This window comes from Mastacembelus armatus, chromosome 20 (genome assembly GCF_900324485.2).
Source record: "Mastacembelus armatus chromosome 20, fMasArm1.2, whole genome shotgun sequence".
NCBI lineage: Eukaryota > Metazoa > Chordata > Actinopteri > Synbranchiformes > Mastacembelidae > Mastacembelus > Mastacembelus armatus.
Genome location: NC_046652.1, coordinates 10,268,552 through 10,285,122, shown reverse-complemented (window position 1 = coordinate 10,285,122; position 16,571 = coordinate 10,268,552). Strand labels below are relative to the sequence as shown.

The following is a 16,571-nucleotide window of genomic DNA, read 5'->3' as shown; positions in this document are numbered from 1 at the left end:
AAGTTCATCACAAAACTTCAGTTTTGTAGAATTTTGTTTATTGATTCTGCACAAAAATGTAACTTGACATTTCTATTGCTTTTTTTTCTTGAAAAACAACTTTCCCAGTGATTTTATACATTGACTTCTGTTGTGTGTCTCCATCTAAACCAGAATAGAAGTACAAATATTGATTTTTATAAACCACCGTGGGTTATGCAGTTTGTCGACTAATACGTCCTCTCAGTCTTTTCACATCGTTTTCCTGCATTAGGTCAACTCCAATCACAGTCACTCCTTCAGCTGCACAGAAGACTGAAAATGATCTTACAATAGCACCTTCAGTAGGAGGGAATCTAATAACCTCTCTATCAACATAGACATTAGACTATTTATGTTAAATAACAAACAAAACCACAACTGAAGACTGAAGAAATTTGAGTCTTCAAAACTACTTTTTGAAGACTCAAATTAGTTTAAGATGTACTATTGTAAATTAATATGTCATAGTAAACATCAAAACAACACAAAAGTATGCAGGAGCTGAGCCAAGCAGACCAAATGCTAAATTTGAGCTGTGATTCTTGTGACTGATACAGCATGTGAATACATTCTTGTTAAGATATACTCTTATCATTAACTGCTTTTTCACATTGCATCATTTACACATTAGGTAAAACAAACATTCATTAAATAAGCGGTATACTGTCTCTCGTTTGCTTGTGTCTCCGTCAGGGTGCAGTGTTGTGGCTCATAGTTTCAGTGCATGCGTCAGGCTGCAACGCTTCAGTGCAACAATACGTGTTAAGGCCGGTGGGTGAAAAAAAGAACGCAGGACACTCTCAGTGCTGAGACAGAGCAGAACACCAGGCTCTGTCTCAGCAACACTAGGACTGTAAACATGTTTCCAGTATTACCATTCAGATAGTGAAGGAATCAGTGATGTAAAGAAATAGCTGCTATTTCTCAGTGCTGATGATGGTCAATAATTCCTGATTATCATCGGTAATAACTGGTTAGAGCTCTCTCTACGTTGTCAGCTGTGCATTTCCTCAGGCTTAAACATTGCTTCAGGTGATGGATCGTGGAAGTGGGGGTGAAGTGAAGGCAGGGGTGGCTCCAATGAAGGCATGAATGAGGTCTTGCTTGTCTAGTCGTCTTTCTCCACTATGACCTCACCGTGAAGCACCTTCCTCCTCTGTCGCAGCATGTGGAAGTAGAGCTGAGGAAACACTGGGAATAAGTAAAACAAACAGGATCAATAACCCCAAAAAGAACAGCTTTACTGCATCTGTGTTATAATATCGAACTACAGAGAAAAACTAAAATACAAGCATCAAGAATCACAATGTCTTTAAAAATCTCATGTTGTTCCTCTGTTCCATGTTGTTTCTGAAGTGTGTGTGGAAAATGCAAAGGTGTATCATCTATGGGTGGTGCTTTCACTTTCTTATTCTGCTCCACATGTCTTACTATATAGTGCACAAGGTAGGATAGAAAATGAGCATTACATGGGATGTAGGACAGCATAACGATGATGAGGCAGTAGTAGTAGTCGAATGACACGTTATACTTGTTGGGAAGTCTCATGGAGTACAGTCCAGATCTCCGTACAAAAGGCAGAGCTGCATAAATGGTGAACAGCTCTCCAACAACTCCCAGGGGGTACAATATGATGAAGAGGTTGTATCTAGGATAAAAAGAAGATGAATGTCTTTGAATGCAGCAGTGGGATATAAATAATTGCACACAAATGGAACATAGTCCAGCAGTTATTGTCAAAAGATGTTAAGTGTGTGTGTGAGTGTGTCACATGCATGGTCAGCCAAATACAAAGAACACACTGTACCACCCTAAATTTATGACAGGATCCAAAAATGCATTAGCACACGCTCTAAGAAATGCTTCCTTCAAAAGGGGAGTTCAACAATATCATGTCTGTTAGTTTGGTTACTGTGTGATATCAAATGCATGGAGGAAAATGCATTTTGTTTGACAAAGTTTTCCCTATGCATTGTGGAGGGCTGCTGGGAAGCTGTAAAATCTGAGGCCGTCAGAGTATTCCATCAACTTAACACTGCACCGCTAAAGCTCTACAAAAGGATCAAAATCAATCCAGCAGAACCAAGAAATTCATGCACTGATGGTAAATTTTAAACTTCTGCTCTGCTGCAACTATCTGCCACCTCTTTCATGGATTCCCTCTACAGCCACACAATCATCCATGTCTGCTTATTGTTTGTTTTCTGATTGGATGTCCAGCAAAACTAATCACAACTTAAATATTGGCCAGTTAACTGACCTTTTGATCACAGATGCAGATTTAATTATCTAAAAATGATACGATGCTAAAAAAAAATTCTGTTTTCTATGACCTGGCAGGTAGGAATGTAACAGCAGCAAAACTGAAGGTAATGGTGAACTGCTCAGACAAAGGCAGTTTCATGGGTGATGAATCGAGAGACTGAGAAGATGACATCAAAAATAAGAGCGACTGATCCTATTCCACTTTTGTTTTACAAATATTGTGACCTGCTGGACTAAAAGCAGCTGGCCTGGAAGGATCAGCAGTACCAATGATGAGTAGTGGCTAAAACCTGAACAGGGAATTGGGGTTTCCCAGTGATGAAGCATTTGATCTGGCTGGTGCTGTTGTGGGCAATGCTGCAGATAGGGTCAGTGACAACTGACACTGTGGTAAATGGTTTATTACTACAGTGGCAATGAAAACATTTTTGATGACTTAGCATATGGATGTTATGACCTTTATGGCAACCGGCCATCAGGGGGCGACCAAAATAACGGTGGCTTCACTTTTGCGAAGCTATGAGGTCGTTCATCTTTATGCACAGTCTATGGTTCCCTCAACTTGCTTAACAACCAATATTTCAGCCAAATGCGAACAAACATCAGCAGGTAGGAATTATTTAGCCAGAATAAGTAGGTTCTTAGGCAAATTCAGTTTACTTTTCCAACTTTCCAACCACATATCTGGAAATGCTCCATCAAAAACTGGCCCCAAACTTGTTAGACCATCAGCTAAAATTGCACTATTAGGGTTATAAACTTATTCACAAATCGCCTGTCACTTCACATACTGTATGCGTGATAGACTGCTTCCCTTTGTGACAATATGTGGTCTCTAGATTTCTGCCATGTCTCCTGGACTCTAGGAACCCTGTATTTAGTCAAGACCACAGCAATGGCTCGGGGGAGCGTCTCAGCGGATGTGAGAGAAATGTTGGGCAAACATTCCATGACCAAAACAGATGGTCTTAAAAACAGGAGCAGCTGAACATGAGCCCCCTCTCCAGGGGCCTGGCATCTCCTCCACACTCAAAGAAAGACATGAAGGGTGGGGGTAGGGAGGAGAGCGCCATTCAGCCCACAAGAATCAAGACCAGAAACAAAAGAACAATAAGCATGTATTGAATTGGCCCCTGAGGATCTCATGACACACTGAGACCACAGAATATATTTGGCTGCTTAACTTGCTGGCAGCAATGCTTATACAGAACAATGTCACTACTAGTAAATGTAATGATATACTGTGTAAACTTGACTTTTCTGCAGTGACGTAGTCCTCTCTGAGCTGTAAGACATGCAGCGTGTGTGTTGGTCAGCTATCAGTGAGTTCAGACTCCAATTTCAGCTGATCTACTGTAGAGCAGACACACACAAGGCCAGACTTTGATGTCACAAGTAGCAGCCAGGCATTACGTCACTCTACGAGCTGACGTTTGTGTCGATTTCATGACTAAATGTGTCAGTTATTATGTTTTTCTGGTTTGTTACAACCAACAATGCAGAGATAAGTTAGATAAATATACATTATATTTTTAATTGTTTTCTAAATGATTAAGAACTTAAAGACCAAAATAAACCCAAACAGGACAAAAATATCATCCTTCTGCATTATCTGTATTGTCTTAGCACAATGTTAGCGGTTAGTTCACTCACCATTGCCAGACAATGACTAAAGTTATCTAAAATCAATAATCAATAAACACACACACACTTCTCTCTGTGTGAGCCAGGCGATACTGCACATAAAACATTACTACTTCCTGACGTAAAAGGACGGAAACATGCCCCAGAAACATTTTCCAGATCAGATCGACATGCTTGGACACAATGTTCGACACAGTAATGGCATCTCCACCTGGCCCATTTGATGAAGTACGGCAGGTGGTTGAGCAGGCTGAATGTGTAGTAGGAATATCTGGTAATCTCAGTCACAGTCCAAACAACCAGGAATAGGATTACACTTTCTTCATTCTGGACCTTAAGTCAGATTGAATTTAGAAAAATGTATGAAAGGAATAAGCAAGATGTTTAAACGACAAGCGTTGCTTTACAGGTCTTGCTACTTTTTTGTGAAAAAACATTAATTGATAAAAACAGCAAATGGCCTAAAAACTAACAAAACTATGATAAAACACCTGGATTGTTATAATTTTCTATTAGGACAGTAAATAAACTAATAAAAGAAATTTTCTTAAGCAGAAGCAGAGTTGGTGTATAAACTTATCACCTGTCTGATGCCGTTGGTGATGAACCAAACCATGAAAAGCCTTGAACACACTTGAACCCCAGTCACAATCACAGAAGTCTTCACAATTCCTGCAGCAAAACAAAAGAAAAAAACAATTCACCACAAAACAGTTCACAGCTGTGCAGATGTCAACATGCAAAAATTAGCTTTAAATTTTAACATAACCAAAATCATCACATACCGATGGCACAATGTCCCACCTGTAAGACAAGATGCATAAAAATGACTTTCTATAGTTACTTTGTAAATGCATCCTTTCTTAAACGTTCAATAACTGTTCATCTTTACTTCATCTGCAGATGATTAAATGATGAGTGGCATCGCTCAGCTGCACCATGTTGACTTAAACAACAGATACTTCAGGGTTGTTTTTTTTTCATACATTTACAAACTTTCCTAAAATTCTGTTTTCACTTTGTCGTTATGGGGAACAGTGTAGATTAATGAGACAAAAATGAACTTAAAGAATTGTAGGCTGCAACATAACAAAATTGAAATAAGTCAATGGGGTCTGAATACTTTCTGAATGTACTGTATGTCATAGACATACAGTGCAACACTATTTGGCTCAAATCTTACCTCAACTAATGCAAAGGTCTGAAAAAACTTGAGTGTCCTTGCTATACTTCTGTACAGACCCCGGTGTGAACCTTTCTGGACGTAGAACCGTATCATTGCCAGAGCCAAAACCAGCCACCTTTAGAAAAAAAAGGAAATATTTATTAACAGCATTATTCAGCTAGATGCTGAAAGAAGCAATAATCCACATGAGACGGACGGTTTAAGAATCTGTCCGTATTTTTGACTGTGTCCCACCACTGATACAAGAAAAGCTGAAAAGTCACTTTAGTGATTGAAGAAATTGAAAATCATCTTATTAGTTTATCAGTCAACAAGTCAAATGCTCCTTTACTTCAAAGTTGAATCCTGAACCTACTCTTTTCACAGCTGTGAGATGTGCACTTTTGTTCCTATTTTTGGCAGCACAGTAAAAAACATGTTATGTCACATTGTTATATTTATGCCTCTCTGCTTTATTCTGTCACAGCAAGACATTTTCCTCAATAACCACAAGTCATCCATAGTATTAAATATTGTCAGTTTTTGAGCCTGGAATCTAAATCACAGCACATTTGATGTTTTTCTCTTCTTTTCCTGATGTCCAAGCTGCAACATCAACACTAACTGATGACATGTTTAGACAGATATGTATCTCAATGTAATGTGACCAGATAGACTGAAAACGTTTAAAATGTGTTGTACTTTATTTTTAATTACCCTTTAGTGACTTAAAAGGTTCAATGTTTAGATTTTAGAGCAATCTATTAGCAGAAATGATGTATAATTAATGATGTTGTCATTAGTGTATAATCACCTGAAAATACCAACTGTTGCATTTTCTTTATCTTAGAAGGAGCCTTTTAAATCTACATAGGGAACAGGTCCCCTTTCACAGAGGCAGCCATGTTGTTGTACCTTATTTCTACGGTAGCCCAGAATGGACAAACGAAACACTGGCTCTAGATGAGAACCATGTTTTGTTTTAAAGGTGACGGCCACTGTACCCTCCCTCATTCCTGGAAATGGGGGAGTGGGGTTTGAGAGTTACTCAGAAGGTTGAATTCTGTAATGTCACCACTAGGTCCTGTTCAATCTTTCACATTTTACTCACTGGACCTTTAAACATGTATTGAAGATTGACTTGACAGGGGAATTGACTAAAGAAACAGTAGGAGGAAGTGGTGACTTTTTGGACATCTTAAGTTTAGACTCATTAGAAAAACACTCACTGACATATTAATGAAATCTGCAAAGTGTAGGTAAAATTTAAGTGATGTTACATTCAAAAGGTACAGTGGCTGACAAGGGCTCTCTCTCTAAAACTCTCTCCTTCTCTAACTCAAGACACGTCATGAACAAACATTAATCCTCCAGCGAGGAACAAAGGAAATCAGGATGTATTTATACACTAAAACAAAAGACTAATGTAACGCTAGTGACACTAACTCAAATAATGGAACATAAACCTACTATGACTAACATAGGCGACCAGGAGACTCGGAAACCAAAATAAAAGTCCAAAACCGGAAACATAATCCTCCTATTCTAACAGAACAATATCATTTACTAATTTAGGTCACTAATTTATTTACTAATAATGTATTAAGCTGAATTTGAAATGAAATTAAAGTGTTTTGGGAGAATATTTGGGGCATATTTAGGGTTTAAACTATAAAAATAGGTATTTATAGGCTTTTTTTAATTATTATTGTTTTATTTTATTTTTTTTACCACATCGAAAATTTGCGGGTGCTCTAGTAACTTAACCCCCGCAAATTTGGGGGTTTACTGAAAAGAAACTCTGCAAAAACCAAAAACACCTGCAAGAGTAACGCTGCATATTATTCACGGAACGGAAGTGCGCCAGGCCTGTAGGGGGCCCCCGACCTGAGGGATGCTATGAACAAGTTTGGCTAACTTTTAGAGAGGCGACATGAAAAAGGTAAGTTTTCCGTTTCTTTCTTTTTAAACACTTGGCTGTCATGTTTTACAATACTGTTCTTTTATAATACTGTAAAACATGACGGCCAAGTCTTCTTGGTATTTACAGCGTTCGGCTGTTGCGGCGCGTTTGCCCTTATCGGCCACCGTAAAAAGGAATAAAACAAAACAGGCAGCAACAAATCTTCCCTCATTAAGGCGATAATGATCAGTTTTTTCCCCCAATTTATATCAGTGTGGCTGGTCTAAATAAAACAGCTCTCTATATAACACAATACAACTCAACACCTGCACAAATTACATCTCACAATATGTTCATGCAATTGAATCAACACCATCTGAAACAGTCTGAACAAAAACCTTATCACCTTCATGAAGGAGGATTTAATGCAGGTCCGTTGTATTAGACTGCAATAATTAGTTTTAGATTGGTGTACCTAATAAACAGACCGTTCCTATTTGAATTAGTAGTAGTAGTAGTAATAGTAGTAGCTCCAGCTCTCCAAATATTGTCCTCTCCTTTGTTACATATCACATAGTATCTCAAACATTATATTTTGTAGCCTAGACTGTAAAAAGAGCAAAAACTCATTAATACCGACAGACCAAATCTTTACATTTGTTTAATATGAGTGTCACAACTAAACTGATGCACACATCTTAAAAAAGGAGCATGCAACCCAGGTGACACCTCTCATCACACTGCCCTCACTGACCCCTGACCCAAAAGCAAATAAAACGCAGTCAAACAAAAACAGTACAGGAGATTTCTTTAAAAGACTAAAACTTTGAAATATAATCTCACAGAGCTGTTTACAGGATCACTGGTATTGATCATTTAGCCTATTAATTGATTGATTGATTGATTGGATAAAGTCCTGCAAATAAGGATTATTTTCTTTTTAGATAAAACTAGCTGATTATTATTTTTAATCATTTTGGCTTTAAATATTACAAAACACAAAAAATTACAATTTTATTGTGGCATCTTAATATTTTTGTCAAACATTATTAATCCAATTGGGCAGAAAAACTGAAGACAGTAGGCTAATATAACACAGGACCATAATAATAATAATAATAATAATAATAATGATCTTCTTTACTGACTGAAATCTTGTATATACTGTGAACAGGCAGAGCTGAAGCTGTAAATTAAGCCATGATCAATGCACTACACTGAGAGCGCGTTTAGTCTTTATCGATCCACAGAGCGCCACTTGCTGATCTCACAGCTCTGTTATATTTTTATTCTGCAGTGACATGAGCAGGCAGGTATTGATTTCCGTGGGTTTGTCCTGCCAGTTTATCATATCAAGACATAATCGACCAGTAACGTCTCTTTCCATATCACAACGTTGTTGTTGCAAAATCTGCCCATTGAGCATTTTCCTGTCCCGGACCTGAGCTCCAGTGTCAGCGCCCTCCGGCTATACTTATCACTGAAACTGTCTGAAGCCCTGCGGGCCTCGGCGCCGGCCTGGCACTTCAACCAAACGCCATTCATTCGTTTAGTGTGGTACAAACCCTATGAAGATTATGACTTTTGTGTTTTTAAGAGTATTCACTCGAGTATTTTCCAACCCTGCCTGTGACGCTGCGCCTCCAAATTCAACGAGCTGAACAGGCACTTTGGACTTGACACAGAGACTCAGTCCTATAAACAGCAACACACGCTTTCAGCTGTAGGGAGCGGCTCATTTATAGGCTTTTCTAAATTATCAGGGGCCCAGGGGCGGAATAACGCACGTACCCGACGGTCATGACGATGTTGTAGGAAGTGAGCCATATGGTGGCGAGGGTGCTTTTCGTTTTCTTCTTGTTGTTGTTTTCCTTCTCCTCAACCGTGCCGTCCTCCTCGCCTGACGCCATGGTGCCGGGGGCAGGGTGAAAGTCAGCGAGGGAGCTGACAGCTGGGGCCGGGAGGGAGGGAGCAGCAGGGTCACGCATCCATCTATCCGCCCTCTCTCGCGGGACTAGTGGTGCAACAAGTGCGTGCCACGCTGGTGGGCCAGGGGCTGGTAAAATAAAGCTCCTTGCTTCTACAAGACTCTAAAGGTTTAACAGCACTGTGTACAGTGGGATACTAAGGGCCCCAAATACAGATGCTGATGCTGATATATTATTTTTATGTAACTATGATGAATAAGGTCTTTAAGGAATGAGAGATGCTGGTCAGACCACTAGGAGCAATATGGGGCTCAGCATGTTGCCCAGAGACGCTGCACTACCTGCAGCTCAAAACTCAAGGGAAGATTAAAGCGAGAAAAGCTGCAGGTCTAGATGGCATCAGCTCCAGGCTCCTCAAGTCCTACACAGACCAGCTATGTGGAGTAGCTCTGCGCTTGTTCAACTTAAGCCTGGGAATGGGGAAGGTACCACAACTGTGTGGTACCAGGACCAAAGACACAGCACCCAAAGGACCTAAACAGCTACAGCCCAGTGGTACTGACATCCCACACTGAAGAGGCTGGTTTGCTTACCAGCCTGGCATCGGGGTGGATGACATCTACCTCCTACACAGACCTCTTTCTCACCTGGAGAAGCCTGGGAGCACTGCGAGGATCGTGTTCTTTGATTTCTCCAGTGCCTTCAGCATCATACGGCCAAGGCTTCTGATGGACATCCATCTGTCACACTGGATTCTGGACTACCTCACCAATCATCTACAGTAGGAGAGGGCACAGGACTGTGTGTCTGACAGTAGCCTGCAGCACAGGGGTCCCGCAGGGAACAGTCTCGGCACCGTTTCTCTTCACCCTGCATGCTACAGACTTCATGTATAGCTCACTCCTCATTTCAGACAAGGACAATAGGGAGTACAGAGGACTGATCCAGGACTTTTGGACTGGTGCCTGAGGAACCATCTCCAGATCAACGCAGGAAAGACCAAGGAGCTGATGGTGCACTTCCAGGACATCCAGGAAATGGACATTGAGAGAGTGAACTCCATAAGTACCTGGGTTTTACTTCAACAATAACCTGGACTGGTCAATAACACATGCCCTTTATAAGAAAGGCCAGAAGAGACACCTGAAGACCTTTTTTGACTCAGTGGTGGCATCAGCAATTTTCCATTGAGTGGTCTGCTGGGGCAGCAGTATCTTGACTGCAGACAGGAAGAGACCGGACAAACTGATCAAGAAGGTCAGCTACTAGGAAGTCCTCTAGACCCTTTGCAGGTGGTGGGAGACAGGAGGATGTTGGCTAAGCTAGCATCCCTGCTGGAGAATCACTCTCACCCAATGCATGAGACTCTGGCAGCACTGGACAGCTCTGTCAGTGACAGACTGGTCCATCCCAGGTTTATGATGGAGCACTACCACAAGTCCTTCCTCCCTGCTGCTGTCAGACTGTACAACCAGCACTGCTGAGGAACTGCATCAATGCAGAGCCTAAAATTTTCTTTTCTAATGACGCCAGGTAAAAATGAAAAAAGACTAAAGAGAGAAATCCAGACCACCTAATTCTGATCCAGTGACATGTTATTAATTTAAATAAATGACATTTTATTTTATTGAGTATTTATTATTTTATCTGAATTTGAAAATAGTCGTTGAAGAGGCAGAAATAAAATAGTAATAATTAAACCAGTGATGTATTTGTTACATTGTTGTGCTTCTAACATTTTACATGTATCGTATTTTGCCACTAGATGGGGATAGATAAATATGAGAAGGGCTGTTATGCTTCTCCAAGTTACGAGCAACAGAAATACTACGACTAATAATAATAATTATTATTATAATTATTTGTCACTTTTCCCAATGAAGTTACAAAGTGTTGCACTAGAAGAGAAAATTATAATATCAAACAGAAATGAAACAATAGAAAGAATATTACATTTAAAATCAGTGAAGATTCAGCAAAAATCTTAGTCTTTGGTCATCAAATGACCAAAAGACCACACTCTCTGAACTAAGTGGGCAGACAGGCTCATTTGGGATTAAAAACTCCTTGATTTATTCAGGGGTCTGTTCACGTTAGCCCTTAAAAATCAACAATACATTTTTTAAATCGATAGAAATAGGAAGCCAGGGCAAGGTGCTATGCTGCTATACTTTCTGTGGCTGAATATGTCTGACATTTATAGCCTGTGCACATTGTTTGTACTGTGGGTGCAATGAAGTCTACTTATGTGTTTGGTCTTGGAGAACGTTCAGGCAAAAGCTCAGAATAATGTAGGTCATATATTCCACCTAGCAGACTGATATCATGAACATTTACTGAGAATTACAGGGACAGGTTCAAGACCAAACCCATCCCACTGAGATGTCTGTAGAGTAGGTATCCTTCAGGGTGTAGAGTTAGACAGCCATGTTTGTATCCTGAATATAAAGAGACTAAAGGGTTGGTCACATCACCGTCACACCAAGGTACACAATGCCTAGTGCAGAGTAAGCAGTTGGGTGAGCTGAGAGCCAGGGCTGTGGTCTGTGGAAAATGCTAGTGGAGGCAGACAATGCACTGGTCCGATGCCTGACCAGCCCTTAGAGGGACAGGGGTCGCCTCACTGTGACAACAGGCCCTGTCTCCCTCCCTTCTTTTTCTTTTTTTGAACTGCTACAGCATGGGCTCGGGGAGGACACTGAAGTTTGCCCTGTGTGAGGTGCTGCAGTTTACAGGCCTGTGCGTGCCGCTCTTCATCGTCATGCAGAGGTTCGCAGTCATCGTAGCAAAGGTCAAAACATCGGCACAGCCTCCCGGTGATGCCACCTCAGCCTACTGGTTGATTGTGGCCTCCTCAATTGCTTATGTCACCTCGACTGCCCTGCTGGTCTGGGTACCTCTGAAGTATATGGTCTTCATGAAGAAGAAGTTTCTCATTGGGAGGAAGAAGTGGTGAGTTTCTCCTGCCTCTGCCCAGGCACCTGGAGAGCCTGACATGGAGGCTGAGACCTGTTCTTAGCTCAGCAACTGGAATCCTAGTGCAGCACTGACTAAGACCTGAGCAGCTGGTTTGTGCAGCTGGTTCAGACTGCAGTTGACTGGTGAATATCATGAGTTACCAAGTCCTGTACCTGCCTTTGTCTTCCTTCCTTACCTTTTGTCTTTCCTTTCCTCTCTGTGTGTATCAGGAGGCCTGTGGCACTCGTATATGTGATCCTGTCCACATTACCCTGCTTTGCCTTTCTCATCGCCAGCTCTGAGGTACATGTTGCAGATGGTCATTTGTTTAATGAAATAAGTTCATTTGTAATCTGATCATGAACTTTGACCCTTTTGACAGATTGTGTTTAGCATCCAAACATGTTAGCTGGATCCACAAGTATGCATTTGGGCCAGAATTATTTAAAATGTTATTGGTGGCTCAAAATATGAGGCTGCTGTGAGTGGGATAAAGGTGATGATGTGCAACAAATCCTTTGGTCCTCAAGGGGGAAATATACAGCCTTATGGATAAGAAGCTCCTGATAAGCAGCTTGGTTCCTTTTCCTGTCCAGGCTCCCCTTTTCAAACCATCCATCCATGAGGCACATTTTCACTTCCTCACTGGCTGCCTCCCAGGTCCTATTTGCTGTTTCATGTGACCCTTTCCAAAGCCCAAGTTGACCTTTTGGCCCTTGCTTATCTGGTTTGTTTTACATAAAAACCATAATTCTGCTAAGATCGCTAGCTTGTCAGCTTTGTTTTGCGTCCTGCTGGTTGTTCTGAGCCCTGACTCAGGAAAATACTGGAGCTACAAGTGATCTGGCTCACAAACCAGAACCAGAGGTGATCAGCAGTGCTGCCAATGTGACTTACATGCCAGGTGTTATTCTCGATTATAGTGAAAGTCATGGGTTCTTTATTGATAGGAAGTGACGAAATAATTACATTTTCTGCTTATGTTCAATGTGCTGAATGTCAAGCTAATTATTTATTGTTTTCTTGCTCAGGTTCAGATAAATAACAACATCAGACACGATACGTTCACGGAGCTCCCTGTATCCCTTGTCCTCTTTTCTCTCATCTGTATTGATGTGATGGAGAGGATACGATACTGTAGACTGACTGGCCAGGGTGAGCACAGCTCTTTAACCACATTACGCATTTCACTGCTATCATGTACATTGTTACCACTGACATATTATCATTAGCGTTTGCTAATTAGAATTTAAAAAACTGAGTGTTATAGATCCTGAGCCTTCCTCTGCCAACTATTTCTATAGTGATACCAGCCTGGATTTATATTGCAGGAGCCTGGATGCAACAAATACAGAGAAGAGTTCTTTATCTCATATATCCAAAATAATAACTATTTACTTTTATTATTTATTAATAATAATAATAATAATAATAAGACCCAAATTTAATGTCTCTGTTCCCATAGTTAAAAAGAGACATTTTGGTGGGGATGAGGAGGAAATTTGTTAGTTTAGCACACTTCTTCTAACACAGTGCTGAGTTGACAAAACTGTAGCAATGTTTTTCTAGAGGAAATTGAAGTTACTTAGAAAAACCAAACCTATATAAGGTTTTGTAACGTCAGCTGTTTCATGAAGTTTTGATTCCAAGAAATGTAATGTTTGCTATTTTATCATTACAAGGTTTGTAATATCTCTGTGATATCATTGTCTCATGGTGTCTTTTCCACACGTCATTAAACATTGTCTAAAATAAACTAAATTCTGATTTTGACATATGGGGTTAAGAAAAACACACAACTATATAAACCCCAATACCACATGAAGATTTGCAACTTTGGCAAAGATAATTTTAGACTTATTTTGTGATCTTGTTGGACCAGACCACTATTGCAGTGTTTTTCTCTCTCCAGCTAATGACATGGAGAGAGATGCTGACATCCCATCCACTGTCCTCACACATGTGGAACAGGTAGCACCAGCAACACCTATTGCTACAGCTATACCTGGGCCAGCTGTGCCCGGGCAAGGTGTGTCCAGGCCCATGCAACCAGAGGCAAGCCAGCTCAATGACAGAAACCAGAATGGAGCAGGAGCTCGACCAGAGACCAATGGTACAGTCCCAGGGATGCCTGGTAATCCTGTTAGACCGTTTAGTATCTCTGGATTGAGCTCACGATCAGTGAGCGCCACACCGTACCGCATATCTCCGTACACCTACACGGGTCCCCTGAGATTCCTGTGTGCCAGTGATGCCCGAGCGGATGTGTTTGTGGACAGCTTTGTGTTCTGGATGGATACAGTGGAGATGGTGCGGGTGGCAGGACATCCCCTGGTCTACTACTCAGGCTGGGTGTTCCCCATCTATATCTTCAGCTACCTGTCATGCCTGCGTGTGGTGGTCATGCCCCACAGCCCCCTGCTTTCTTCACTAGGAGTAGCCCTGCAGGACTTGCCCTTTTTCTTCGTGCGTGTTGGTCTCATTGCCTTCTTTGGCTTCGTCACACCCATCCTCTACTTGATGAAGAATCTGCTGGTCTGCTTGGCTTTTGTCTATTTCAATTTCATGACCAAGCTGAGAGTCTTCAACACAGAGAGGATGTTCTTTTAAGGCCAACACAAGAAGAGACACAACAATAAAACATAAACTATGAACATTATGTTGGCACAACCAGGAATTGATGGATGCCAAGATTCAAGAAGTGGCTGTACCAACTTTTTGTAAATTCAAATTTAGCCTAATCTAGTTCCTGCACAAAGATTTATTACTAAATATTTGCACCTAGTAAATGTTAAGGGTAGAACAGTTGAGGATATTTGGCATTTTGTTAAAATAAATGATGGTACTTTCAACAGGCAAAAAGGGAGCTCAGTGTTTTCCCATAAAGCAACTTCTGTGTCAAATGATTGTTGCTGTTTTGTATTGTTTTTTTTTTTTGTCACCAAACATGGCACTTTGGGAATAAACTTCTAATGTCACAAGATTTTTTAAAAAAATAATTTTTCTACTATTACAAAATGCAGTGAATATGTAAAGAAATAAATTTATGTTGTTTATATTAGTTTTTCTTTGCTAAATTATGTTCAGGAGAAGAAAAGTGCAAGTTCATTGAATCTTTTTTTTTTTTTTTTGGTAAGATTAATAAAGAAAATCCTTCACATGTTTACCAGTTTCTGCTGTTATGTATCATGTTTGCACTGTGTGTACACCGGTGGACTGAAAGTACTGTATTGTATGTGTAAATAGTGTATGTGTATGTGTCCAGAACTTATTTAAATTGTTTACACTGGTATTTTTCTGAGAGAAAAAGAAACTGCCAACACTTTCCTCGCTCCATCTTCCATAATCCTGCAAAAATATGATCAAGTGGGTTAATTTTTTTTTTTTTTTTCGATTTTCTACATTCATTATTGAGATCAACCATAGCTCTGGAAACATGTTGATATTACTCTTAATTATATTTTATTAGAATACTAATATATTTAAAACAATGGACAATCTCTAGATTTGCCTTATGATTTCATCTGCAGCCATTAATGTCACTGATTCAAAAAACATGTATTTATGTTTTATGTATTTACATATAGAAAAGTTCAAAAATGTTCTAAACGTCGAATGTTTAGAAGAAATTAGAGTGAACCCAAATCTAACACCATTAACAAAAACACACGATTTTCTGTTTGTATACACGCATTATTACTTTAAATATTTTACTATTAACCATTACCATAGTCATTTCCTCATTGTGGTTAAAGTTTAAAAAAGTGTTTTTGAAAACCTCTGCAGAAACTTCCACTTTTCTCGAGAAGTGGGAAGTGTTTATATCAGATATGGGAAAAAATGGGGATTTTTACAAGAGTTAAGTATGAAAGTTTCACAGTTTCACACCATTGAGTTATAGTTAAAGCCCTTGGTAGTAACAAATACATATTCACCACCAATGACATTTACAACCGTGACTGCAGCCACACATTCTCATTCCCAAATTAAGTTTTCTGTTCTGTTTTAAGACCAACTTTCCTGTCTCATCATTGTTCGTGCACGTATTTAACTTTCTTTATGTGTACTTGTCTGGGCCTTATTTGGCTTAGTAGCCTATTACTGGGCATCCCTGCAGTTTGAGGCCAAAGTGGTCAGATCTCTGCTCCTCTCAGTAGGAAGCAGGATTTCCTCCTGTCTTCTCTTTTTACTGGCTTGTATCATCACTACACTCCTCATCCGAGGCCTCACAGACCTCATGGGGACTACTAGCTGATGAAAAAAGTCACATCAGCAAAGCTGAATATATAAAATATATTTTTGCTGGTGCTCTATGAAACTGGTACATTCCTGATTAGATGTGATGCACTAAGACTTCTGATGCCTGAAAAGTCTGCAGTCAGTCTTCCTGAATCACATCCTGATCTCTGGGTTCGTTATCCAGGCAAAGCTTAAGACAGACTGAAGGTCTATTTGTCATAGATCCAAAATGTCAGATAAAGGTAATACATCAACTTGGACAAAATACTTGCATAAATGCATATTTCAGGTTCTCTTTTGCCTTAGATTTATTAAAAACAACCCTAATCTAATCAAAGCTATCATTAATGACTCATTTTCTTTATACTGAGGCAAGACTGCTTGCTTCCCTTTTCCTGTCATACTTTTTTTTTTCTGCAGAAAATGTAGTGGAAGCTCATGGAAGTGT

General features: G+C 40.1%; 2 protein-coding genes across 2 annotated transcripts; one reads left to right on the top strand and one right to left on the bottom strand.

The window, feature by feature from the left end:
- Positions 1-16: 16 nt before the first annotated feature.
- hacd1 (3-hydroxyacyl-CoA dehydratase 1) lies at positions 17-8,980 on the bottom strand. The gene is made up of 7 exons (XM_026292331.2): positions 8,790-8,980; positions 5,114-5,231; positions 4,716-4,734; positions 4,514-4,602; positions 4,142-4,263; positions 1,491-1,669; positions 17-1,212 (listed from the first exon to the last, which is right to left on the bottom strand). Exons 1-7 carry the CDS (start codon positions 8,906-8,908, stop codon positions 1,130-1,132), a joined length of 729 nt encoding a protein of 242 aa, XP_026148116.1. The 5' UTR covers positions 8,909-8,980; the 3' UTR covers positions 17-1,129.
- A 2,626-nt stretch (positions 8,981-11,606) lies between these two features.
- LOC113121760 (transmembrane protein 236) lies at positions 11,607-14,708 on the top strand. Its single transcript, XM_026292527.1, has 4 exons — positions 11,607-11,878; positions 12,115-12,187; positions 12,916-13,039; positions 13,797-14,708. The coding sequence occupies exons 1-4, from the start codon at positions 11,607-11,609 to the stop codon at positions 14,492-14,494; spliced, it is 1,167 nt and encodes a 388-aa protein (XP_026148312.1). The 3' UTR covers positions 14,495-14,708.
- Positions 14,709-16,571: the final 1,863 nt, after the last annotated feature.